This window comes from Geotrypetes seraphini, chromosome 4 (genome assembly GCF_902459505.1).
Source record: "Geotrypetes seraphini chromosome 4, aGeoSer1.1, whole genome shotgun sequence".
Taxonomy (NCBI): Eukaryota; Metazoa; Chordata; class Amphibia; order Gymnophiona; family Dermophiidae; genus Geotrypetes; species Geotrypetes seraphini.
The window spans coordinates 196778353-196805069 of record NC_047087.1 but is presented as its reverse complement, the minus strand read 5'-3'; the positions used below and the strand labels follow the sequence as shown (position 1 = coordinate 196805069).

Genomic DNA, 26717 nt, shown 5'->3' with positions numbered 1-26717 from the left:
GTCCTGTCTCCTTCCCCCTTTCCTCCTCCCAGATCTGGTATCTCTGTCTCCTTCCCTCTCCCCCATGCTCTAGTATCTTTCTCTTCTCCTTCCCTTACCTCCCCCCATCCCCATAGTGTAGTTTCTCTCTCTCTCTCTCTCCTCTCCCTTTCCTTTTCTTGTCTTCCCTGGTCTTCCTCTTCAATTTATTTTCTGCTTCTGTCTAGATTAAATTCTTTCTTACTATCCAGTCCTCAGTTTCCCTCTTTTCACTGTCTACCTACAGTTTGCCACCTCATTCCTTCAACCCCTCCATTATTTCACTAACTCTCCTCTCCCCCCATCCAGCATGTGTCCTTTTTTCTTTATCCTCTCCTTCCATCCAATATGTGCCCTCTTTCACTACTCCCTTCCATTTAGCATCTTCCCCTCTCACTCTCCTCTCCACTCCACTTCCATCCAGCTTCTGCACCCTCTCTCTCTATTCAGTTCCATTCAGCATCTGCTTTCTCTCTCTCCTCCCCATTTCCGTCTAGGGTCTGCTCCCCTTTCTCTTTCCCCTGTCCAGAAACATTCAATGTCTGGTCCCCTTCTGTCTCTCCCTCTACCCCACTTCCATCAGCATCTGCCCCTTCTCTCTCCTTCCACCAACCTTCCACCCAGTATCCTGCCCCCTCATCTCCCCACCACTGCTGCTGATTTCCCGAACCAGCTGCAGTAGTAGTAGTAAATATAAATGCAGCCATTATGGGACCTTCATGCACCCTGCTGCGGCTTTCTGCTCTGCTCCAGAAGAAGGAAATGATGTTGGGGGGGGGGTGGACCAGCAGTCGCTGGGGGGTGCCCCAAGGTCCCGCGATAGCTGCTTTTAAGTTTAATACTGCTCCTGCTAGTTTGGGAAAGCTGCAGCGTTGGCAGAGAAGGGTGGGACCTTGCACTCCCTTAGTGCTTGCCTCCAGGGCTGACCGCCCTCCCCTTGGTATGCCACTGGATATAACTAGTTAAACATCTATGTTTTGTTTTATTCTAGAGATACTTTAAAAAGACAAAGGGCATACTGTGATGAGTGTTTGAGCATTTGGAGAACTGGTTGGTGGTAGGGTATAAAAGAGGGCATTTCTGTAGATTAATTTTCTGTTGTATTTCCTTCCCTTTTCTGGTTGTTTATGAATTCTATAACTGGGTTGGCACTGAGAGACTGGATGTTTTTGGTGTGTTAGGTAGTGGTGTGTACCATTCATTGGTATTCTGACAACTAGAGGGTCTGATAATGAATTTTATCTGCTGTTTCTGTAAGTATAGCCAAGAATGCAAACACATAAATAACTGAGTTATTTTAATTTGGGCATTAAATAGGTGTAGAACTTAGCAACAAAAAGGCCACAAACACACCAGATTAATTGCAGAGCAGTTTACTGAAAATAGGTGCTCTACCCCATTTCCCATAGTTTAATGCAACAGAAACTTGTGCCTAGTTGTGGCTCACATTTTCTTTCATTAATCAAAAACATTGAAGGCCATAATTTAAAAAAAAATTATTTAATAAAGCATAAGATTTACCCCTTAGCAAAACACTGACTCCCTCTCCCTATTATATACGCCTCCTCTCAGATCTTCTTCAGGTTTACCTCATGTGTTTTTACATGGTCTTGTAATGATAAACCTGCTTTACCTTAGAAAACGTATAAAAATTGCAAGAGCAAATTTGTAGCTGTATATTATTGACAGGTCATTCAATTACTCCTGGTGTAATTCTGCGTGACTGTGCAATGCAGAATTTCCACAGAATTGCACTGTCGCACAGAATCCCCTTTTCCCGTGCAGAATCTCACCATGTCAACAGGGATGCCTACTCTCTCCTGCCACCGTGGAAATGCCCCCCCCCAAAAAAAAAATTATGCCACCAGATGCTCCCCAAACCTCCCCAAATCACCCTGAACTCCCCCTCCCCCCCCGCCATACCTGGAAATTAGTTGATAAAAGGAGGAATGCCCAGTCCCTCCTGCTCCTCAGGCCTGCTACTGCAAAATGGCAGGCCTTTTGCTTCCCAGTGCATCCCTCCTACTGTCAATTAATTTCCAGATACAGGGAGGGGTTCAGGGTGATGGTGTGGGTTCGGGGGGCATCCGGTGGCAGGAGGGAGTGGGCAATTTTGGCTAGCAAAGAGGGTTCTGCAGAGGCAGGAGGTAGTGGGCATCCCTTCTGTCAATTTTGGTTGGCATGGGGGGGGTCCGCAATGGCAGGAAGGAGTGAGCATCCCTCCTGTCTCTATTCTTTTTCCAGGTGGGTCATCAGGGAAGAGCTGGCACAGCATTTTTTTTCAATGGGGCAGATATTGTGCATGTGTAACACATGCACAACACCTGTACCGTTAAAAAGAACAAGAAAGCTTGGGATAAATACCAAGGTATTCCATTATGCACTGCCTGAAAAATTAACATTAAAACTTTAGACAAAATTCTATGTTTAACAGGAAGCCAGTGTAATTGTCGCAAAAGGGGAATCACGTGTCCCAACCTATCACTTTGCTTCTTGACTGCTCTGTGGGTGAAATGGGTGCTTAGCATCCCAAAAAATTGAGCAAATTTTTTCATTGTATCCAGGGAGGGGTAACTTGTGTTGAGCTTAGCACCTCTAATCATTTGAAAAATTTGGCTTTTATGTCGGTAACCACTGATAATGAATCAAGGATCTGTTTGAGCTTGTTTACTAATATATTGCTCATGCCCAAGAGGCATGAATCGTTGCATGTTCTCTGATCTTAACAACCTTCTGAATATTAGGGACATGAATTTAATTTGTTTTTGTACATTTATGTGAAATATTTAAAATGAGGTTCAATGGATTCATTGATTTGTGTCATGGGTTCAAGTGGAAACTCTCTTCTTTGGCACAAATTGTACAAAGTCTAGCGTGTCCAACTTTGGTCCTTGACGGCTGCAATCCAAACAGATTTTCAGGATTTCCCCAATGAATATGCATAAGATTTATTTGCATGTAATGCCTTTGTTATATGCAAATAGATGGCATCCATTTTCATTATGGAAATTCTGAAAACTTGACTAGGCAAGGGCTAAGGTTCGACATCCCTAGCCTAAAAGTACTGGGATCCATTAAAAAAAACAGTGGAAGAATAGACTCATTGAAGACATTCTGGCCAATATTCAAAATGATTAAAGTAGGCAGGAGTGGCTCTAGCCCACTTAAATCGCTCTTCTGTGGCTAACCACCGATATACAGTAGCACTTAACCAGTTAGTACTGCTGAAAATTTGCTGTTAACGCCTGCGCCAAAACTGGTGAACTTGTGAGCATTCCAGGGGCAGAGTTGGCACTTGTGTGATTAAGTGTCAATATTCAGCCCTGTAACTGCTTAATGCTGACTTTTACCAAGCCGCGGGCCAATGAGGTAAAAGCTCTGACGCTCATAGCTGAATATTGACCAGGTTGCTCTTAAGATATGAAAACCTCAAATTTGACAAGTTCCTGTGGAAACAAACCTGAAAATGATACAATTGAAAGCCGTACATGAGATCAATCATTCTTTATCTCTTTAAAGGTTAAAAGCAGCTGTACACTGATTTGTAACTAGTGTATACAGTTGACGGAATAATTTTTTCCTAGGCTGAGAAAAACGATTTATAACAGTTCTCGGAGGCATGCAATATATTGCTTTGGCCCTTCCAGTGACAGAAAATGTTTATTACTGAATAGATGTGAAACTACTGTTATCACCATTATGGTCATCTATTATCTTGGATGTATTTGTAGTGGATAAAATGCCCTGCATCAAGGAGAATGTCTCATTTTAAGGTAAACTGAAGTGAAAAAGACATTAATCCTAAGTGAAAACTGCATTAGTTTTGGATTGAGATAGTTTAAGGGGAATAAACTTTTGAAATGGGCATGGAAAAAGGATAATATGAGAGGGAACCAACAAATAAGTTGAATTTATATTGATGTGATGCTGTACTTGAAAATCACCTTGTTTACTGATTCCTTCTTGTGGAACTGAATATTAACACTGTCTGTCTTCTGAGAACTCTAATGGAAATGTTGTGCAGGGTGGAGAGATGCCAAGAAAGTGTTTTAAGCATATCCCCTACAAGTTTTAAAAGCTTCAATTTGTTTTGGTTTTCATGGAGTGTGTAGCGTAGTGGTTGAAGCTACAGCCTCAGCACCCCGGGGTTGTGGGTTCAAACCCTGCACTGCTCCTTGTGACCCTGGGCAAGTCACTTAATCCTCCATAGCCCCAGGTACGTTAGATAGATTGTGAGCCCACCGGGACAGATAGGGAAAATGTTTGAGTACCTGTTTGTAAAACCGCTTAGATAACCTGGATAGGCGGTATATAAAATCCTAATGAACTTAAAAAAAAACTTTTAAAAAAAAATTTATTTCGTTGTGCTTTATTCTAGTTTACATGGAAATTAGGTGTTTTCACGTGCAAGTTAATCCACAGGGGCATAGCCATGGGGCGGGCCTGGCCTACCCACTTTGGGCTCAGGCTCACCCACCCTGCAGCCACAGGCCATCAGCAGTGCTTCCTACACGCTGTCAGCGGCTGATCCGGAAACCTTCCCCTCTGACTTGTTTGCATTTTGCGTCAGAGGGAAGATTTCCAGGTCAGCTGTTGGCAGCAGGTAGGAACCACTGTTGGTGACCTAAAGAGAAACAGAAATGCTGCATGGGCTGGGAGGGTGTGAAAGGAGAGAAGGATGCTGCATAGGCTGAGGGGGTGGGAAGGAAAGAGAGAGGTTGCTGCGGAGGCTAGGGGTGGGGAGGAAGGGAGGGAAAGAGAGATGCCCGTCCGCTTTGGGCTCAGGCTCACCCAAAATTGGTTGTCTGGCTATGTCACTGGTATGTGTATAAACTTGAATTTATATGCATAAAACATTTATACATATAACTAAAACTAAACGAATCAAAGGAGTGCCCATCCCTAAAATGTATGCATTTTCTGCGTCAGTCTCTACTTTGTCTGCCTTTGGAGTCCTTTTGTGGCTTTTTCTTTTCTTTTGTAAATCACCTGTTGCATATCATCCTACCCTTCATTTGTCTTTGTAACCTGTTCTTTCTCTTCCATGCCACATTTCTCCAATTCTCTCTGCCTCCTACTGCACTCCAATCCCCTGGTTTCCATCTTTCTCAACATTTTTTACATCTATTCAGATTGCGTATGAAAATTAATCCAATATCTCTGAGTAAACTGCTTTTTGACAATTGTCAAGAGCAGCTACCTTTCTTACAAAGCATGAGACTAAAGGAAGAGGAAGGGAGCTCAAAGTTTGGCTATGGAGCTTGGTTTCCCTTCAATTTTGAATGTTATCAGGATTGGCTACTGGTAGTAGTGAAAGGTCACTTGGACACACAAAGTCAGAGGCGTGAAGAAAGTACAAGAGGTTTATTCACAGCATGCCGGACTCTAGTGCAGTTAACAGCCTGCCTACTAAAGTGTCAGAAACAGGAAATACACGGACTTTTATGCCCTTTTCGCAAACTAATATATGCAAAAACTACAATTTTAATTTGTTACTTCTATAACTTTTCTACAATTATTATTGGTCCTAAGCCAGCACTTATGATAGGTTCAGGGATACAACTTATAGTCCTATAGGAAACTAGCTCATTTCTCTGCTTATCTAAATCTTACAGGTCTAAATGTTACATGTACAGAAGGGCAGGGCACATCATGGCTCAAACTCTTATCTATTCAGCTTACAATGTGGTAAGGCAGGGACATACATTTCAGGCAGATGAAGTCAATAGATTGTACATTGTTTTCAGCTATGTAGGCCAGAGCAATATTTTAAACAATAGTTAACCATTTCATGACCCTACATTCCCCCCTTTCAGGCTGGCGTACCTAAGGAGCCAAGCCTGACAAAATAAAGTTAGGGGTCAGGAAAGTCGGGGTTCCCAGTGGGTAAGGGACGATACTGGGAGAGGGCAAGGGCCAGTGCAGCAGTGGAACGGTTGACAGCAGAGTCCACAGAGTGGTGAAGAAATTTCATAGCCAGTGGAACTAAACAAGGTAGATAACATAGTACCAGGGAGGACAAAACAGTTATCAGCAGAATTGTTTTCAGGGTTGTACCAAACGGTAACCAAGAGCCCAGGGAACCAGAGAACCAGTCTGTATTGAGGCCATGCCAGGTTTGAACAGGAACATGAGCCAGCTTGGTGATACGATCCACAACTTCCTCAATCACTTTACCATCATCATCAAGTTCAAGGCAACAGTTGGAAAGGTTGAATTTACCACAGACACCCCCTTCAGCAGCTAGTAAATAGTCCAAAGCTAGACGATTCTGATAAATAGCAGTGCACATTTTAGCATTCGCTTTGCCAATGGTACTCAAAGCTTGGGTGGTCTCATTAGTTATCAGTTCGAATACAGCTTGTAGACAAATAATGTGTTTCAGCATGTAGATTGGGGTCCGATAGCCCCAGGTACCATCTTCGGCCCATGTGGTAGGTCCGTAAACAGCAATGATCCGTTCTGCAGGCCAGTCATCACCCCATTCACCTATTTTAAGGGAATTGGTAGAAGTAGACCGCTTTTGGCGACTCCTGGTGTTGAATACAGGGGCTCCCAGGTGTTCACCATCGGCCAGCGGTAACAGGAAGAAACTGGGGCGGATCATACCGAGTACACAAGTTCCAGTCCAATTTGATGGCAACCAGGAGTATGCAAATAAGCCGCAGAGCCAGTATCGACCATCAGGGGCTGGCCAGTGATCATAGGAGATACCCTTGAGCAGATTCTGGAGGGGACTACCTGGCAGAGTGGAGGTGAGGTTAGCAGGCCAGGGAGTCCAGGTAGCTGTTGTGACATTGAAGGACCAGAGCGAGGTACATTTGAGGTGTCCGACTTGAACATTGAAGGGACCATCAATCCGCTGCAGGCAGTGAGAGGCAATAATGGAGGTCCGTAAAGTCCATCGAGGAGGCCGAGGAGTGGAAACAAAAGTAAGGTTCTGTGCAGATAGGCTTAACATGTCCAACTGCTTTGCCTCCCATGGCCATTGCTCACCCATATTAGTGCCACCACAAACAAAACAATTGCTAATATTAAGGGTTTGTCCAATAGCCTCAGCAAACTGTATAAACAAGTTTCGAGTAACTGCTGGAATTTCAATGTCTACTTTCATGTTTTCATAAAACTGTGGAAATACAATGGAGTGATGTACTGGTGCTCGGGGTCGGGTCACTACGTGGATGTATAGGTCTGCACCTGGATCAGACCCTTTGCCTGAAATTCTAAACCCAATACGCCATTTCACATACTCTAATTTCTGATTCCAATTTTGGGGTTTCATGATAGTGAAGGAAACTGGGTTGCAGGTCTCTACCAGGCAGGTCGGGCTAGGCATAGGGCCCAAACGTAAAGTAGCAAAAGCTGGGGGCGGCTGGCCCTTTTCGTGGGTTAGGGGGTAAGTAGCCCACTTAATCTGGTGTTCATATTGACAGGCAAAGGCACCATACTTTCTCTGCCTGTACAGTAGAGGGATTATGAAAGGGCACATGTATTTATCACATGTGGAGTAGTATCTCTGCCAACTGAGGGACCCACAAGTAACAGAATACTTAGAGTTCTCCAGACCTGCAGCCCTATCAGCAACCCCACATGCATCAAAATACACAGTTACTGGCTTCCTGGGATCCACTATGAAAGTTTGGTTAACAATGTTAAAAAGAGATGGGGACAAAATTGACGAATCTGTGAAAAATAAATTATTTAAACCAGTCTAAAACTTGACCACCAATGGCAATGCCTTGCAGCCTTTGAATCAGAAGAGGTTGGTCTACCAAATTGAAGGCAGCACCAAGATTTAAGAGATTGGTAAAGTAATGCAACCTGCATCTAAATGAGAATGTACTTCGCTTAGTAGTACTGTAATTGCTGTTTTGGTAATAAAACCCTTTCTAAAACCAGACCATCTAGGATGAAGAATATTTGAACATTCTATAAAATTAGAGAGCTGCTTAAATACATTTTTTTCAGTAAGTATTAGGAGGAAACATAATTGAAAAACTAGATGATAATTAGTAGCAATTGAGGGCTCAAACAAGACACAATTTCTTCAGAATCAACTGACTAAAGAATTTTTCCACGTAAATAGAACCAAAGAAATTGATAAGCAAGTTGTGATCATTGAGAGAGCCAAGATGTTTATCCATTGTGAAGGAATCGGATCAAGGGTAGTCTTCCTTTTTGAAACAAAGGTTTTTACTAGAACCATAAGAGATGGTAAAGCGAAGGAAGGCCGAGTATGTGTACCAATGTAATCATTGGATGACGGTGACTGCCTGACAGAAACATAAGTGGTTAACTAAGTCTGAGAACAAGTTGCCTGTAAAAAGTGTTTTTTTTTTCTTAAAATCCAGTTGCCAAAGCATAAGGGCTCAGACAAGACTCACAAGAGGGATGAATTTGTGAAGAACAAGGTTTAGTTTCAGTCTTGAAAATAATGTTTCTGAAGGATTAAGAACATAAGAATTGCCGCTGCTGGGTCAGACCAGTGGTCAATCATGCCCAGCAGTCCACTCACGCAGCGGCCCTTAGGTCAAAGACCAGTGCCCTAACTGAGACTAGCCTTACCTGCGTTCAGGAGGAACTTGTCTAACATTGTCTTGAATCCCTGGAGGGTGTTTTCCCCTATATCAGCCTCCGGAAGAGCGTTCCAGTTTTTTACCACTCTCTGGGTGAAGAAGAACTTCCTTACGTTTGTACGGAATCTACCCCTTTTAACTTTAGAGAGTGCCCTCTCGTTCTCTCTACCTTGGAGAGGGTGAACAACCTGTCTTTATCTACTAAGTCTATTCCCTTCATTATCTTGAATGTTTCAATCATGTCCCCTCTCAGTGTCCTCTTTTCAAGGGAAAAGAGGCCCAGTTTCTCTAATCTCTCACTGTACGGCAACTTCTCTAGTCCCTTAACCATTTTAGTCGCTCTTCTCTGGACCCTCTCGAGTAGTACCATATCCTTCTTCATGTACGGCAACCAGTGCTGGACACAGTATTCCAGGTGAGGGCATACCATGGCCCAGTACAGCGGCATGATAACCTTCTCCAATCTGTTCGTGATCCCCTTCTTAATCATTCACAGCATTCTGTTCGCCCTTTTCACCGCCGCCACGCATTGCGTGGACAGCTTCATTGACTTGTCAACCAGTACTTCCAAGGCTCTTTCCAGAGGGGTCTCTCCAAATACTGCAACGGACATCCTGCCTCACCTTACACTTATCCATGTTGAACCTCATTTGCCATGTCGCGGCCCATTTCTCGAGCGTGTTTATGTCACGTTGCAGGTCTTCGCAATCCTCCTGCATCTTCACTACTCTGAATAACTTCGTATCGTCTGCAAATTTAATCATCTCACTCGTTGTACCAATTTCCTGGTCATTTATAAATATGTTGAAGAGCACGGGTCCAAGCACCGAACCCGGTGGCACTCCACTCGTGACACTTTTCCAGTCCGAGTATTGTTCATTTACCCCCACTCTCTGTATCCTATCCGTCAGCCAGTTCTTAATTCACATGAGTTTTTAATTCACCCTCAATTCCATGGCTCACAATTTTTCTAAGTGGTCATTCATGCGGAACCTTGTCAAACGCCTTCTAAAAATCCAGATATACAATGTCAAGTGGGTCACCCTCGTCTATCTGCCTGTTTACTCCCTCGAAGAAGTGCAGCAAGTTCGTCAAGCAAGATCTTCCTTTGCTGAAGCCATGCTGGCTGGTCCTCATCAGATCGTATTTGTCAAGGTGATCAATGATGTGGTCCTTTATCAGCGCATCTACCATCTTTCCCGGTACCGAGATCAGACTCACCGGTCTGTGGTTTCCTGGATCTCCCCTCGAACCTTTCTTGAAGATCGGCATAACAGTTGCCACTTTCCAGTCTTCTGGAATCCTTCCCGATTTGATCGACAGATTGGCTATTAGTTGAAACAGTTCAGCTATAGCCCCTTTCAGTTCCTTGATTACCCTCAGATGTATGCAATCCGGTCATGCGGATTTATCATTTTTAAACCTATCAATCTGCCTGCATATCTCTTCTAGACTGACCGTCAACCCTGTCAGTTTCCCATCTTCATTTCCCACGTATAACCAGTCGGCTTCCGGTATGTTGTGTACGTCCTCTTTGGTAAATACAGACGCAAAAGATATGTTCAGTTTGTCGGCGATGGCTTTGTCCTCTTTTAGCACTCCCTTTATTCCTGGTCATCCAACAGCCCCACCACTTCCTTTGCGGGTTGTTTCTTCTTAATATATCGAAAGAACGGCTTGAAGTTTTTTGCCTCCTTGGCTATTTTTTCCTCGTAATCTCTTTTGGCCCCTCATACCGCCTCATACTGCTTTGATGTTTTTTGTGCTTTTTCCAGTTTTCGTCCATTTTTTTACCTTTTCTATTCCTTAAACAAAGTCTTCTTTTCTCTGATTGCTTCCTAGACATTATACGAGAGTAAAAAGATCTTTTAGCTAATTTCAACTGGATATTAAAAATTTTGCTACAAGCCTTATAATGGTGTGGTGGCTGTGTTAATCCACATTCCAAGGTAGTATCTAATATAATAAAGCCCTAAGAGCGCATGCGCACTCCCACCTGCGTGCTCCCGTTTTCCGTGAACTGTAGGGACCCGCAGGTAGGAGTGCACATGCGTGCGGCGGCGCGGAGCCTGTCGGATGCAGCAGCTCTTGCAGTCTGAAGGCTGTGAACTGGCCAGGCAACGTCAGCGGGGGCCGGAACGGCTTCTCCTCCTGCTCCGGCTGGGCCCGCGTAAAAAAACAAAACAAAACCCCAGAGCTTGCTTCAGGTCCGGCAAGGGCTGCGGGTCCTGAAACTTTCCAATTCAAGCAGGGTCTGCAGCACTCTACACACGCTGCTTCGGGGCCTTCTACTGAAAGCCCCGAAGCAGCAGTGTGTAGAGTGCTGCAGACGCTGCTGAAATCGGAAGGTTAGTCGGGACCACGGGAAGGGAAGGAGGGGTGGTAAAGGACTAAGGGAGCCGGCCAGACCGCGGGAAGGGAAAGGGGGGTAGGGGAAACGCTGCTGCTGCACAGGGAAGTGGTGTGGGGGAAGGGAAATGGAGGGGGAGGGAATCCTGCTGTGGCTGCTGCACAGGGAAGTGGTGGGAGAGAAATGGTGCTGCATAGGAGGCAGGGAGAGAGACAGATAGATAGAAAGAAAAGAAGAAAGACACAGGGGCAGGAAGAGACACAGAAAGACAGACAGACAAAGGGGGCCAGGGAGAGAAACAGACAGCGGGAGGGAGAGAGAGACAGAAATAAAGACACAGACATATATTCTAGCACCCGTTAATGTAACGGGCTAAAATACTAGTAAAGAAATAAAACAAAAACCAAAAGAAATAAGGTAATACCTTTTTATTGGACTAACTCAATGCATTTTATGATGAAGGTAACCCTTCTTTTTCAGATCAGAAAAAAGCAAATGCTATGCCTATGATTTGCAGATAGATATCATTATTAAAGTTGAAATAGTTGTGAGTTAAAATGAATTTGATTAATGCTGTAATAGTTTCTGGTGAATGTTGGTGGTCCAGGGTTGATGATTTTAGGAATTTTTCACATGCAGCAATGCCATCTGCAAGGGGGATGTTGCTGTATAGTGATTCTACATCCATTGTGACTAGAAATGTGCCGGGTGGTAACTGCTTGATATTGTTTAATTTTTCAGGAAGTTTGTGGTGTCTTATATGACGCTCTGTCTTCTGTACTAAGGATTTCTATAAGTCCAGATATTTCTTCCATGATTGGTCTGCCAGGGTTGCCAGGTTTATGAATTTTTGGCAGCATGTAGAATGTGCCAACAGAAGGATGGTTAGGTATCATTTTCATTAAATGTAGTGATACCTGGTTTGGAAGTGTTTTGATGAGACTTTTTAGCTGTTTATTATAATGTTTTGTGGGATCTCCAGTCAGTTTCTTATATTATGTGTTATTTGAGAGTTGCTTGTGTCCATCTTCAATGTAGTTTTGTGTGTCCATAATTACTATAGCACCTCCTTTGTCTGCAGGTTTGATTATAATGTTTTGATTATTTTGTAAGCTTTTAATGGCAGATCGTTCGGGTGGAGAAAGGTTGTATAGAATTTTCTTTTGTTTGCTTGAAAGTAGATGGAGAGACAGCGGATGCTGCGGATGGGCCATTTGGTCTTTATCTACCATCCTGTTTCTATATTTCTGTTTCTATACAGGGGTGACTAAAGAAATAACCAAATTTAAACAATTGTTACATGAGTGTGGGCAAACACGTTAGGCAAGATTCAGTTCCTTTAATTATACTAAGGAAACAATTTGCCCTGGAGTCAGAAGGATTGTTCACATGTATGCTAAAATTGTCCAGATGACTAAGGTCCTCTTTTACTAAGCCATGGTAGAGGCTTCTACCGTGACTTGAACCACTAAATGCTACGACGCTGCTCCAACGCTCATAGGAATTCTGTGAGCATCAGACAGCGTCGGAGCATTTAGTGCTCCGGGTCTTAGTAGAAACCTCTATCATGGCTTTGGAAGAAAAGAAAATAGAGAACTTAGAAACCATATCTGCTAAAGTTGGACATAAATTTTCCCATCTTGCAGCAGCTAGTGTTGGAGGGCAGTAAATTAAAAGGGAACTGGAAGAGCAATTAAAAAAAAAATAAAAGTTCAAAATAAGGGAAACTTGTGACTAGTTAATGAATAACTGAAAACGCATCAGAAGAAATAAAAGCTAAATTACCACCCATATGGAAAATATGGAAAAGTTAGGAGGAAGACAAACCTCACCTGATTGAAGCCATGTTTCAGTGAAACATTAAAAAATCTAAATTGTTAAGGGAAAGAAGGTCATAAATACAAGGAGCTTAAGATTTAAAAGATCTACAGTTTTATTAAGTCCCACTTACGGGAATATAAATAGTGTAGTGGAGCCCTGCAAAATATCTATCCTGTAATGAAAAAGTTGAGTTAATAATTAAACAGGGACGATTTCCCTGAAACCTCAGGATTGAAGAAGCCATATTAGAATCAAGCAAAAACTAAAAGACATGCAGCAAAGCCTAAATCAAAGTATAGAACAAACATATTTATACTAAGCCAGGGTCAAAAAGGAGCTTTAGAATCAAGATGGATCATCCCTCGGAGCGAGCCCAAGGACAAAATTGCTGATAGAGGTTGTGGGTGCCATTTTAGAACCTGGAGCCAAAGGAGCATGAGCAACTGTACATCACTCCTGTTCCCACTAGAATCCAAGGATCCTGGTAAGACGGGAGATGAAATTGGGAGAGGAGGAGGTAGAGAGGGTTTAACAAGCGGGGGAGCCAGTCAGTGGGGGGAGTATTGATTTTCAGGGTGGAGTTGTCATGAAGGGTATTGATTTTTAAGTGGGAGTCCTAAGAGTGGGTATTGATTTGGGATGGGGCTGTTAGGAGGAGTATGTTTGGGAGGGACATATTGGGAGTGGGGGTGAAAGTCTGTGATAACAGGAGTATAGTGAGAGGCTGCAGTATTTCTCTTTGCTTTTCTAGTGATTTAATGTGATGTGTGAGTTGATTCATTAATGAGACTCCTGAGGCAAGCATTTTAGCGGAAACATGGCCTGCGTTGAGTCATGATACGGTTCTCATCATCTGGGTATTAATAAATCCCTCTTGGTTTGTTGACCTGGACTGATCTGCTCTTCTTTGGATTGATTTGCAATTGTGCAGAAGTTGATATTCCCTTTTGTTTGACATCTAAAATTTTTATTAACACTTGTATTTTCCTTTTCATGTTTAAATCTTTTTGTAAAATTTTACTGGAAACAAGAACAGGCATAAAAATCATCATCAGACTTTGACAGTGCACATGCACCTTATATTTCCCTTTCAAAATCCATCCAAACCACATTCTCTCCATGCCCTAACCAGTGGTGTAGTAAGGGGGGGGTGCGGTCTGCCCAAGGCACCATCTTGGTGGGCTTGTGGCCACCCCTCCTCCTCTCCACACCCTGCTCCTTCCCACTCTTCCCCCTGCTGCAAGCGTGCCTTCACTTCCCCCCACACCGTACCTCTAGCTCTTCACTGGCATGAGCAGCATAGACTCTCCCTCTGACATCACTTCCAGGTCCTGCACCTAGGAAGTGACATTAGAAGGAGAGCCGACGCTGTTGCCAGCAGAAAGTTGATGCTGTTGCTCGCACCAGAGAATTTAAAGAGGTATGGGAAAGGGGTGCGTGCTCAGCGTGGGGAGGGGTGCCACTGCCGCGGGCACCTCTCACCCTCACTACGCCACTGCCCCGTGCCACTTATAAATGGCAGGTTTCTAAAATTGTCTTTACAATCTAGGCACAACAAAGGAGTTGTGAGGATGAGATGTCAATAATTCAGCCATGGATATAAAGTTCAAAGTTCACCTTATTGATAGTAGCACTGTGAGGACTCAAAGACTTGACACTGACAGTGTTTTGGCATCTTTGCCTTTGTCAAGAGTCTATTGAGCCATGACAAGTTAAAAACAATAATAAAAATAATATGAAGCACATAATGTAAATTAATGTAAAATCATAACTAATAAAATCACATCAAGCCAAAAAAAATATATGTTATTATTAAATAGAAAAGGATAAAAAATGATACAATCAATTAGCAAAGACAAATCATAGACCAATATATTAAAAACAAGATATAATTAAACATATTGTTAGACATTGATAATCAAATTAACATCTATTAGAAGGTCACAAGTAATAAAGAATAAAATCTAGGCATAAAAGCTGCTATTGACCCATTGAGGGCGGGGGGGGCTTTCTCTTCTAAAATAATAACTATAATTAGCTGGCAGCTGGAGTTCACTCACATGAAATGTCAGTACAGGTGCACATGAAAAAGGACAGAGATGGATATCATTGCCAAGCATTTTCCTTTAAAGATCAACTGATAATTTTGGGCCACTAGAAATATAGCAAACCTTTAAGCATCATCACATGTCAGCTAATATTGTTCTAATTTTCTTTTTCTACTTCTCTTTTCCAGACATAAAAGGAAGTTAAAAGCAATTGTGGCTGGCTCTACTGGTAGGAACTATTTGTCTATCTTCAGTTTTTTTTCTTCGTGGAATAAATTGCATCTTGTCTAAGTTGAAAACAATCATGCCAGTTCCAAACTGAACTGCAAAGGCAGAGAGATCCCAGTTCTCCTAGTGGCCCGGTGGTAATGAGTAAGGCAAGGAAATTAAAGCAAGAGAGAGACCGCAGCTGAACAGGATCTCCGTTATCCATGCAAAAAAAATGTAGGAGACGGGGATGGGGGGGGGGGGGGGGTGCCGAGCACAGCATGCAGTGTTCTGGAATTTTTTGTAATAAAGCAGTAAAGAAAGAGCAGTCAAAAGTCTGGATTCTTGATTTACTATGATAATGATAGTACAGTAGAGTCTCACTTATGCAACATTCTGGGATATCCGACATACCTCGGTGACATCACTGCATTGGCAGTGAGATGCATGTGGGTTTCTCTTTCCTGGCATCACATTTAGTTATCATTCAGACTGAAACTAAACCCTGACAAATCAAAATTCTTCCTGGCCACCCCCAAAGACAAAATCAAGGAAGCCACAATTCTACTGAAAGGAATGACCTTCCCCCTCGAACCCACCTTAAAAATCCTGGGAGTCACGCTGGACAAAAATCTTTCCTTAGAAAATCACACTGACCTCATCGTCAGAAAAAGCTTCTCTGTACTTTGGAAACTTCCCACCATAAAAAAAATACTTCAATGACACTTCTTTCCGCCTTCTTGTTCAATCCTCCATCCTCAGCATTCTAGATTACTGCAACATCATCTACCTTAACGCCACGAAGAAAACTACCAGGAGACTAACAATAATCCAAAATATCGCCGTGCGCCTCATCTTCGGCCTAAAGAAATGGGAACACGTCACCCCTTTCTACCACCAACTTCACTGGCTGCCATTCAAGTCTAGAGTTCTTTTTAAATTCGCATGCTTCTGCTACAAGGCTGTAAATGGTTCTTCACCAAATTACATCAACCCCCACTTTAACCTCTACCGCACCAACAAGAAATCCCGTCAAATTCAGTTGTTCACCTTCCCTTCGCTCAAACTTTGTCACCTCAAAAGATTCCTGGACAAAACTTTCGCCTACCAAGCAGCTAAGCTGAATCCATGGCTAGCCCAAATGATACTCGAGGCCCCCACTTACCTCGGCTTCAGAAAATTACTTAAAACCTACCTATTCGGCAAACAAAACCTTAATTGTCCCCCCCTCCAACAATAACACCTCGCCCCCCCCTCCACTTCTCCTCCTTCACGATGCTTTCCCTTTTTCCATACTTTCCACATCCTCTGTCTAGTTAGATTAAAGCTGCATTTCTGAGAAATAGTTGTAAATCTGCTTGTCTATGCAGATCCTAATTTAACTGATGTAAACCACCTAGAACTCGCTGGGTATGGCAGTATATAAGAATAAAATTATTATTATTATTATTAAAAGGCAGCAGTGCTAAGTAAGATTCTTGGGCACATTTAGGGCTTCTTTTACTAAGGTGCGCTAGCGTTTTTAGTGCACGCAGGAAATTACCACGCGCTACACCGCATACTACGCTTCTAGAACTAACGCCAGCTCAATGCTGGCATTAAGGTCTAACGCGCGCGGCAATGTAGCGCGTGCTATGCCGCGCGTTAAAGCCCTAACTTGGCTTAGTAAAAGGAGCCCTAAGTTATAAACTCCATTTCACTGCGTCGTCTTTTAAAACATGCATTCAATGTACTGTACTTCTGTTTTATCCCATATCCGCTTAAGGGCTGATTCTACAAACAGCGCCTAGAAAAATGGCGCTGGCTGCATGTCAATCACACTTGGGCGCCATTTACAGAATCGCAGCTAGTGGCGCCTATGTAAAAAAATTAGGCACCTGAAATGTAGGCCAGGGTTTTTAAGGGTTTTTAAGTTTTTAAGGGTTTTTAAGGGTTTTAAGTTTTAAGGGTTTTTAAGGGTTTTAAGTTTTTAGAGAACCGCACTTAGCAATGCCTAAATCACGCTCTGTCCATAGACATGCCTACTTAGGTGTTAGATGCCGCTAAGTGCCATGCGATAGGCACCTATCTTTTATAGAATAGGATAGGCACCTATTGCCCAATAAATTTGTTTCCTAATTATTGAGGCTATTAAGGGTATTTTGCCAATTAACCCCCCCCCCCTCCCATTTGCAAAGCCATAGCGCAGTTTGTAGCACCAGTCGCAGCGGTAACAGCTCCGACGCTCATAGGAATTCTTTGAGTGTCAGAGCTGTTACCGACATGGCCAGCGCTGAAAAACGTGCTACGGTTTTGTAAAAAGGGAGGGGGGGGGGATAAATTATGCGCCCTTTATAGAATCAGCCCCTTATTCTGTATTATCTGACTTTTCAATTCTCCAACAACCTGTTGGTCCCGTTTATGTTGGTAATTGATCGATGGAATGGTCTTACACGTCAGGTAATCGAGGCCAGCACCATGCTCGACTTCAAAGGACGATGGGACAGACAGGTGGGGGGTCGCTCCAGAGGAATGCTTAAAAGATGGATTCTCGAGGGAGGGAGGGTTCTTGAGTGGGCAGACTTGTTGGGCCGCCGGCCCTTTTCTGCCGTCATACTCTATGTATCTATGTACTGTAATATTAACAAAAGCCTGCAATTCACCCTCTAAAAAATGTTATGCCCTGTTTAATTAAGAAATGTCAGGAACTATTTTTCTCCCTTTTTAAGCTTAATGATCATATCCTCTGTTGGGTTTGTAACCTTTCTGTGATCCCCGATAGAATTTAGGAACATAAAATATGACAGCAAATAAGGAACTCAGAAGTCCAATCCTGAGCCGGTGCAGTGACCAGAATACTTTAAGCACTAGCAGTAGTGTTTCATTTATTCAGTATATTCAGAGCTATCGGTGGTATATGTACATATAGTACAGTAGGGTATGCAGCCAGAAAATTTCAGTGTTGTATTATTTCTGGGATTTTTTTTTTAAGGGGAGGGCAGTTCTTTCATTTTGTTGTTATGAGAGTAATATCATTAAATGTATGTGCTCTTTCAGAAAGCGTGCACACTCTTTTGGAAACAGTGTACACTCTTCCAGAAGAGTACACCCATTTGTGAGCAGTGCACAACTCATTCCCGAGGGTCTTGCTACTGTGCACAGTGTGCATTTCTCACAAATAGGGTGCTGTCTTCTGGAAATGTGTGCATGCTCTTTCAAAAGAGCACACTTTCTAATAAAGTAGAAACATAGAAACATGACAGCAGATAAAGGTCAAATGGCCCATCTAGTCTGCCCATCCACAGTAACCGTTATCTCTTTCTTTCTCTGAGAGATCCCACGTGCCTATCCCAGGCCCTCTTGAATTCAGACACAGTCTCTGTTTCCACCACCTCTTCCGGGAGACTGTTCCACGCATCTACCACCCTTTCTGTAAAAAAGTATTATTCCGGAGCCTATCACCTCTTAACTTCATCCTATGCCCTCTCATTGCAGAGTTTCCTTTCAAATGTTGTACATATTCATTTTAGAGATCCTAACAAACCATTTAGGGCTCCTTTTACTAAGCTGCGATGGCATTTATAGGGTGCGCAGAATTGCCATGCACGTTAAACCCGCGCTACGCGGCTGGAACTAACGCCAGCTCAATGCTGGTGTTAGCATCTAGCGTGCGCTAAAACGGCTATCGTAGTTGAGTAAAAGGAGTCCTTAGTTGTAGGATCACCAAAACAGGATTGATAACTCCTGTTCCAACATTACTTCCGAGTCTGCTGCTTCCTGAATGCTGTTTGCATGTTCCAGAAATTCCTTCCACTGAAAAAAAGCAGCCTTTCACATGTGGCATATGCTTGGGTAGACAGGGTTCCATCCACTGTGGGCTCAGGCACACCCAGAAGAGTCACACCTTTGATGTAGCTGGCAGGGTTCCCCAAGCTCTGCCAGCTGAAAACTTCTCCACCAAAGTGCCCAGAACATCCTTGTGCTGAGCTCAGCGCTCAGTTGCAGATTTCTAAGTCACCAGTGCTGACACCACGCACAAGCTCAGTTGTCATGCAAGAACCCTGCATGCCCAGATGCCAGCACTGGCAGCTCAGGAGTTCTGCCACCATGTGCCAAGCCTGGCAGAAGGGAGTCCTGGGCACCATCAGAGGAGGTCTTCAGCTGGCAGGGCTTGGGGGATCCCTCATAGCTAAAGTATTTAAATTTTAACTGATGGGGGAGGGGGCAGAGAGAAAATTTTGGGCACACCCAACCCCAAATTTGCTATCAGGCTATGCCATTGCTGTCCGTGCATTATTTATATTTGAATAGCTCTATGTCATAGCCCCTCTTCTCTGTCCTGTAAGATATACATACAACCCCAAAACACTTAGTTCATCAGACTGTTGATGCAGGTCTGCCATACTTTTGGCACTGAGGGAAATGTCTAACTAAACATACTGCACTGAAATTTATCCTATTTTTGCATATTGGGAGGGAGTGTGTATGGTACAGGGGTTAGAGCTACAACCTTAGCACCCTGAGGCTGTGGGTTCAAATCCCTCTCTGTTCCTTGTGACCCTGGGCAAGTCATTTAATCCCCTCATTGCCCCAGGTACACAAGCTAGAGTTTGAGCCCACCAGGACAGATAGGGAAATATGATAAAGTACCTGAATGTTAACCACTTAGGATATAAGTGGTATTTAAATAATAAAATAAAAATAAATTCTGGTATAAGGGAAATTCACTAGTCAGAACTAGTATATGATCCATGTTTACAAATCTTCCCTGTAGATGAACATTACTTCCAGCTGCTTAACTACATGTTTCTCCAATAACTCTTTTGTTTAATGCAATGCTTGCTTTTTCCAGGTAACCGAGGCTTCATGGATGTCCTAGATATGCCGAACACAAATAAGTACTCATTTGAGGGGTAGGTGGTCCTTCCTTAACTAACAACTTGCAGTTTTTAATCTCATTTATAGCAGAGATTTCACAAGGAGATGTACCAGCTGGTGGAAATGGTTTGTTGCCATTGTTGGCAGTATGGGCGTCAGAACAGGGAAGCCATGAGTACCATGGTACCCCCAAAAAATCTCCCCAAACCCTACTACCATTGCTGGTGTTTCAGCAACAGCAAAACAAAGATAAAGGCATCACATGACTGCCCTATTCATCCTCAAGGCTGCTGGCTCTGCCTCAGAACTGAAAGTAATGTAGAAGGTGCTGTGGCCAGCAGTCGCAAAGATGAATAGAGAGGCCCCATGATGCCTTTATCTTTCTTTTGCCGGAGAGGGGGAGACACACACTGGATGGAAGGGGAAGGGAGGGGGAAAAGGCAATTGATGGAAAGAGAGAGAGAAGGGGGTCAGGCGCTGGATGGAAAGGGGGAAAGGGTTAGGTGATGGATGGAAGGGGGAGAGAGGAGGTCAGGTGCTGGATGGAAGGGAGAAGGAGAGGGGTCAGGCACTGGATGGAGGGGAGAAGAGAGAGAGAAAGTGCAGACACTGGATGGAAGGGGGAGAGAGTGATAGACACTGGATAGAAGGGTGAGAGGAAGCAGATGCTGAATGAAAGGGAGGAGAGGAGGCAGATACTGGATGGAAGGGGGAGAGAGGAGGTCAGTGCTGGATAGAAGGGGAAGGAGAAGGAAGAGAGAGGGATAAAGTGCAGGATGAAAAGGGTAGGGAGGAGGTCAGGCACTGGATAGAAGGGGAGGGGAGAGAGGGGTTAGTCACTGGATGGAATGGAGGCGAGAGACGGGCTGGATGGAAGGAGGAGAAAGAGAGGGGGAGGATGCTGGATAAAAGGTGAGGGGAAGCAGATGCTGAATGGGAGGAGAGGGAGCAGATGTTGGATGAAAGGGAGATAAGAGAGGGAAGGGGGCAGATGCTGGATGGAGAGAGAGAGGGCAGATGCTGGGTAGAAGGGGGAGGAGAGGGAGCAGACACTGGATGGAAGGGGAAGAGAGAGGAGGGGCAGATGCTGGATGGAAGTGGGAGACAGTCAAATGCTGGATGGTGGAGAAGAAAGAGGATAGAGTTATGAGAGACTAGGAAATAAGAGGAAGTGAAATAGGAGAGCCAGAGTGAGAAAAAGAGATGGCAAGCTGAAGGTAGACACAGTGGGGGGAAAAAAGGACACTAGGACACTGTCAACTGTATAGTAGGAAAGATTAAAGAATTAACCCAACCATCCCACCTTCAACCCCCACCCCCCATTTTATCAAGCTATTAGGGGTTTTTTTTAATCACTGGCCGCTGTGGTAAAAGCTCTGATGCTCATGGGAATTCTATGAGCATTGGAGCTTATACTGCAGCAGACGGTGTTAAAAATATCCTAATGCAGCTTGATAAAAGGGAGCCTAAATCTGGCCAGAGGCAGAAAAATAAATTGAAGAAAGCTGAATGGAAAAGGAGAAGAAATAAGAGAAAAATGACAAATTGTGTCAGAGGAGAAGCTTCTGCACACACACACATGACTGCAGGCACAGGCAGGCAGTCTCCGACGGCTTCAGTAAGTTTCTTTACTAACGCGCTGTGAAGGTAAGGGGGAGGGAGATTCTCGGGCCGCTGAAGGGCGGTGAGGTGGCAAGAGGGAAGGGTGGATATGACGGGGACGGGGCAGTGAAGGGGATGGCAGGGACGGGGCGGTGAAGGGGATGGCAGGGATGGTGGTCTGGTGACAGGGCAATGACAGGGACAGATTTTTTTCCCTGTATCATTCTCTAAATGGTACAGCTGAATTAAATGGTAAAGTAGTAGATGGAATTCCTATTAAAGCAGCAGTCATTCTGAGTGTTTGATTTTTATAATAAAGTAAAAGAAGTAGGGAAGCTGGTGTTATTAAATGTTCGTGCAAATTAGGAGCTTTTCTCCAACTGACTCACATATGAATATGAGACTTATCCAAAGTGTACCATCACTAGCCTTCTGGCATCTGAACCGCTAAGATCTGATATCGGGTTCCTTGAAACAGAACTTCGAAACATGGTCCGTGCCGGGACCTATTGAGCTACTTTGAGAGATAAGTGGGATTTATTCACTCTTTTTTATTTTTGCCATTGAAAATTATTTCACTTATTTGAATAACACACACTAGCACTTTTTTCAAAAAATCCATACACAGTGATGGGGCGGTGGGTTCGGCTATAGGAGCTTTGGCTTTTGGCCGAATTACACATTTCTGAGTGTATGTGACAAAAAAATATAAAATTTCTTTATAAATAATCTATTCAACACCATCTTTTTTTAGGAGTTCTCTATAGCAATGATACTTTATGTTTGATTTTTATTACATTTTAAATAGAGGTAGAATAGGGTTGATTAGCCTTGTTGTATTAGCTACTTTAAGAGAGAGAGAGAGGAAAAACTCCTTTCAGAACATGGCATTAAGGAATGCAGATGATTCAATATTCTTTATGTAGTTTAGTTTTGTGATTACCATTATAAATTGTTAATAAGATTATATTGTATATATATGAAGAATGAATAGAAGAAATGGCATTACAATTAAACTTCCTACTCCATATCCTTGGGGTTAGGGGCACAGCCCCCTCGTGAATACAATGTATTCGCAAATAACTGTAGGGCCCCCTCCAAAAAAACCCCACTTAAGTCCCACCCCCCCTCTCGCCTCCCAGACCCCTCCACATCTAACCTTAAATCCTGGTGGTCTAGTGATGAAGCGGGGAAGGAGCGATCTTCCTATGCTCCTGCCCCGTGAAAGCCACGATCAAAAATGGCTGCTGCGAGTTCTCTTGCAGGTCTCATGAGTTTTCACAGTCTTGCGAGGCTGCCACAGGAACTTGCAGCAGCCAATTTTGATCACGGCCAGAGTGGCAACTGAATGAAAGTAATCAAACAAAGCTGCCACAGATATGCAGCAAACAACTATCTCTATATTCCTCGTGAAGGCTGCTGAGCTAGCATCTCCTTGAATAGCACTGGACCAAGCCAACTTAGCAGTGATTAGTTGGCATCACAAATAAAGCAAAGCCAGTGCCAAACAGACTTCTAAGGTCTGTGCCCTGATTGTGGCTGAGCAGAAAAGCCAATACTGGGCTGATTTCCAAAATCTGTGCCCTGAAGATGGAAAGCACAAATCCATGCATATGTAATATTATGTCATACCTTATAAGTTTACCTTATTGGGCAGAGAGAATGGATCATGCAGGTCTTTCTCTGCCTTCATCTGCTATGGGCTATTTTCGTGAGGTATTGCAATAGGTAAAGCTATGCAGAAAGCAGTTGAATCTGACCCAGTACCCACAGTAGATGTGGAGATGTCACGGTGGCAAACACAGCTCCTAAAAATGCGCATGGACATCCAGTGCTCCAAAGGAGCAAGTGTGCTAGAACAGTGGTTCCCAACCCTGTCCTGGAGGACCACCAGCCAGTAAGATTTCAAGGATAACCCTAATGAATATGCATGGGGCAGATTTGCATGCCTATCACCTCCATTATATGCAAATCTCTCTCATGCATATTCATTAGGGCTATCCCCAAAATCCAGCTGGCTAGGGTTGGGAACCACTGTATTAAATGATACTTTAGGGTAAGGTGTTATAAAAAAAATGCACCCTCTATTGCAGCTTAGGAAACAATCCATTGGTAGGTGCTGTATTTAAGGATACATCTGTGGACAGGACTACTGTTAACATCACATGCAAGTCGTACCTGTGTATGCCATCTCTGCAGTTACAGTAGACCCATGAAACTGAAATAGGTTACTTTTCCCCAAGTTTCCAAATTTCTTTATTTTTTATATTAATTTAAGTAATCACAGCTATTATGTGAAAATAAATCATAGATAATATCCTAATTAGAAATGTGAAGTGCTCAGACCTTATAACCTGTGTTTTTAGTGTTATCACCAAAACGAGGTTAACAAGGGGACCATCATAGCCTTCACAGTCCCCTAACCACCTGTAATTTATAAGAAAAGAAGATGTACTTATCTTTGCCAGGTGGTAGTCGGTAATGTTAATCCTCGTTCAAACCAACTTGAACCATGTGATGTGACGTTAAAACATTTCTCTGCTTGTACCGTTCAGCCTATGGTCCCAGTCCCCCCGACCTAGGTTTCGTCTCTTCGTCAGGGAGGGACATTAGTGCTATTGCTGGCTCACTAGGACTGGACCGGACCAAAGTAATGGACGAATTCAATGATAACACTAACAACACAGGTTATAAGGTCTGAGCACTTCACATTTCTAATTAGGATATTATCTATGATTTATTTTCACATAATAGCTGTGATTACTTAAATTATTATTGATTTTCATCACAGAGTTAAGTTATTTATTCCTCCTGATATAAGTTTATTTTTGATATACCATTTATTATACAAGTGTCTGAACGGTTAATAAGAAAATATAATTAAAAAGTAAAAATCTTGTTTAGGTTAAAAAGAGGGAGGCATTTACGCACTGATGTACATGAAACGTAAGGGGAATGGAAAGAGGGAGGTAAATTAAATACATTGAAATAAAACTAAAAGGAGATAAGTGGGGGAAGGAAACATATTTGGGGAGGGATCACTTCAAGAGAAGCGTTTTGATTTCCAAGAGTTCTGCAATAAAGAAGAGAAGAGTTGTCAAAGAGGACAGGGATTGAAGAGTGTAGGCATCTTTAAAAAGAAAGGTTTTGAGTTTGATTTTAAATTTATCCAATGAGTTTTCTAGGCGGAGATCAGTAGGGAGGGCATTCCACAAAGTGGGAGCAGTAACGGAGAAAATGGAATGGCGGGTAGTGTCATAGAAGAACTCTCGTATCGGAGGAATAGTGAGCAGGTTTTGGTTGCTAGATCAGAAGGCCCTACAAGATGCATACGGGTTGAGGAGTTTATCAATGAAAGCTGATGGATGGGAGTTCATTGTTTCGAAGGCAAGAAGCAATAATTTGTAGGTAAGGTGGTATGTGACGGGTAACCAGTGTGCCTTGCGAAGGAGCAGAGTGACGTGATCATATTTTCTTGCATGGTAAATAAGTTTAAGAGCAGTATTTTGTAGAAGTTGAACTTGACGGATTTCCTTCTGAGTTATGCCTTGGTAGAGGGCATTACAAAAGTCCAGGGTCGAAATGATGAGGAAGAAAATCAGTCTATTGATAGGAGGAGTATCAAGAAGGGAAGAAAAAGCAGAAGATGATCAGCATTAATTAATTAATTTTTTTAATTTTTTATTTATTTATACACTTCTTATAGCCTAAGCAGTTTACATTCAGGTACTCAAGTATTTCTCCCTATCTGTCCTGGTGGGCTCACAATCTGACTAACATACCTGGGGCAATTGAGTGTTAAGTGACTTCCCCAGGGTCATAAGGAGCAGCACTGGGCTTGACCCTGCAACCTCAGGGTGCTGAGGCTGTATTCTTAACCACTTGGCCACTCTTCCATTCCTCTATTGCACCAGTATCTGATCTATCCCTGAATCCCATGCTTTGCTGTGCTTCCGACTAAACTAGGTACCTGTGCATGTTGGCATTTGCTCCCAAACCCCCTCACCCTTTCTTGACCCAGGCTTTCCTTCTTAAGGCCTCCATGTGCAAAAGTGGGAGGGGAAAGAAGAGTGAGAACGTGTGTGTGTTGGGGGAGGAGGTTCCACTCAGCCATGTTAATATTAATGGGTCATACAAGATGACCTGCCTTCCCGCTTTGCATGTAATATATAAAACTTTAAAATACCTTAGATATGATGTTCACACTAACGATTCTATCACTGTAGGACTACTTGGTACTGCTTTCCTGATCTGTACCGAAAGCATGCTATATCACTGTTGATGGAAGAGCATTTCTGACTTATTGTCTTTCTTTATACAGTGCCAACCCTGTGTGGCTGGATCCTTTCTGCAGGAACATGGAGCTGGCTGCACAAGCGGAGCATGAAGATGATCTTCCTGAGAACCTAAGTGACTTCACGGATCTCTGGAATAGCCCAGCCAGGACTCATGTAAGAGAACGAAGAGCATTACTGCTTGACTTGCTGAACCTTGATCCCTACTGCTTAAAGCATCTTACAAGTTTGTTAAAAGAGCACACGCCTAAGAATTTAATCCACACATTAATAAAAGCATGCAGTGGTCATGATCAGAATGGCAGCAAAACAAGCTTTCCATCTCCAAACCCGACACATTTGTCCAATTGTAACACAGAAAGAGGTTTCTTCATTTTACAGTACTGTCACCGTGCAACTTGGTGATTTTTATTTACTGGCCTTGTACTCTCTCAACTCAGGCTTCTCAGCTGGTCATTAGAAACATGATGGCAGATAAAGGCCAATTAGCCCATTCAGTCTTCCAATCCACTCTTTTCCTCTTCCGTGATTTCTTGAATTCAGGTACATCTTTGACTCCCCCATTTCCACTGGGAGGCTGTTCCATGTAATCCATCACCCTTTCTGCAAAAAAAAGTATTTCCTTCAGAAAATTCTTGAATCTACAACCTTTTAACTTCATCCTATACCCTTTCATTCTGGCTCTTTTTTTTTTTTTTCTCAATTGAAAGAGACTTGCGTCCTGTGCATTTATGCCACAGAGCTATTTAAATATCTCTATCATATTCCCTCTCTCCTACTTTTCTTCCAGAGTATACATATTGAGGTCTGTTAAGACTCAGTCTGTTTACTTCTGGGACCCTAGGGAAAGATTGGCTGCATCTGGGACTGGGTCTCAACATGTCTAAAAGTCTGTCTTTATATGCTTTATGACTGGCTCAGCTAGGTTTGGATTTTTCACTTG

General features: G+C 43.1%; 1 protein-coding gene across 1 annotated transcript in view; it reads left to right on the top strand.

Moving 5' to 3' along the window:
• Positions 1 to 26717, top strand: part of CDH23 (cadherin related 23) — a 1673137-nt gene that overhangs the window by 1621780 nt on the left and 24640 nt on the right. The window contains exons 64-66 of the mRNA XM_033942780.1: positions 15002 to 15042; positions 19852 to 19912; positions 25801 to 25930. Of these exons, the coding sequence (XP_033798671.1) occupies positions 15002 to 15042; positions 19852 to 19912; positions 25801 to 25930 (232 nt within the window). The remainder of the gene's footprint in view (positions 1 to 15001; positions 15043 to 19851; positions 19913 to 25800; positions 25931 to 26717) is intronic.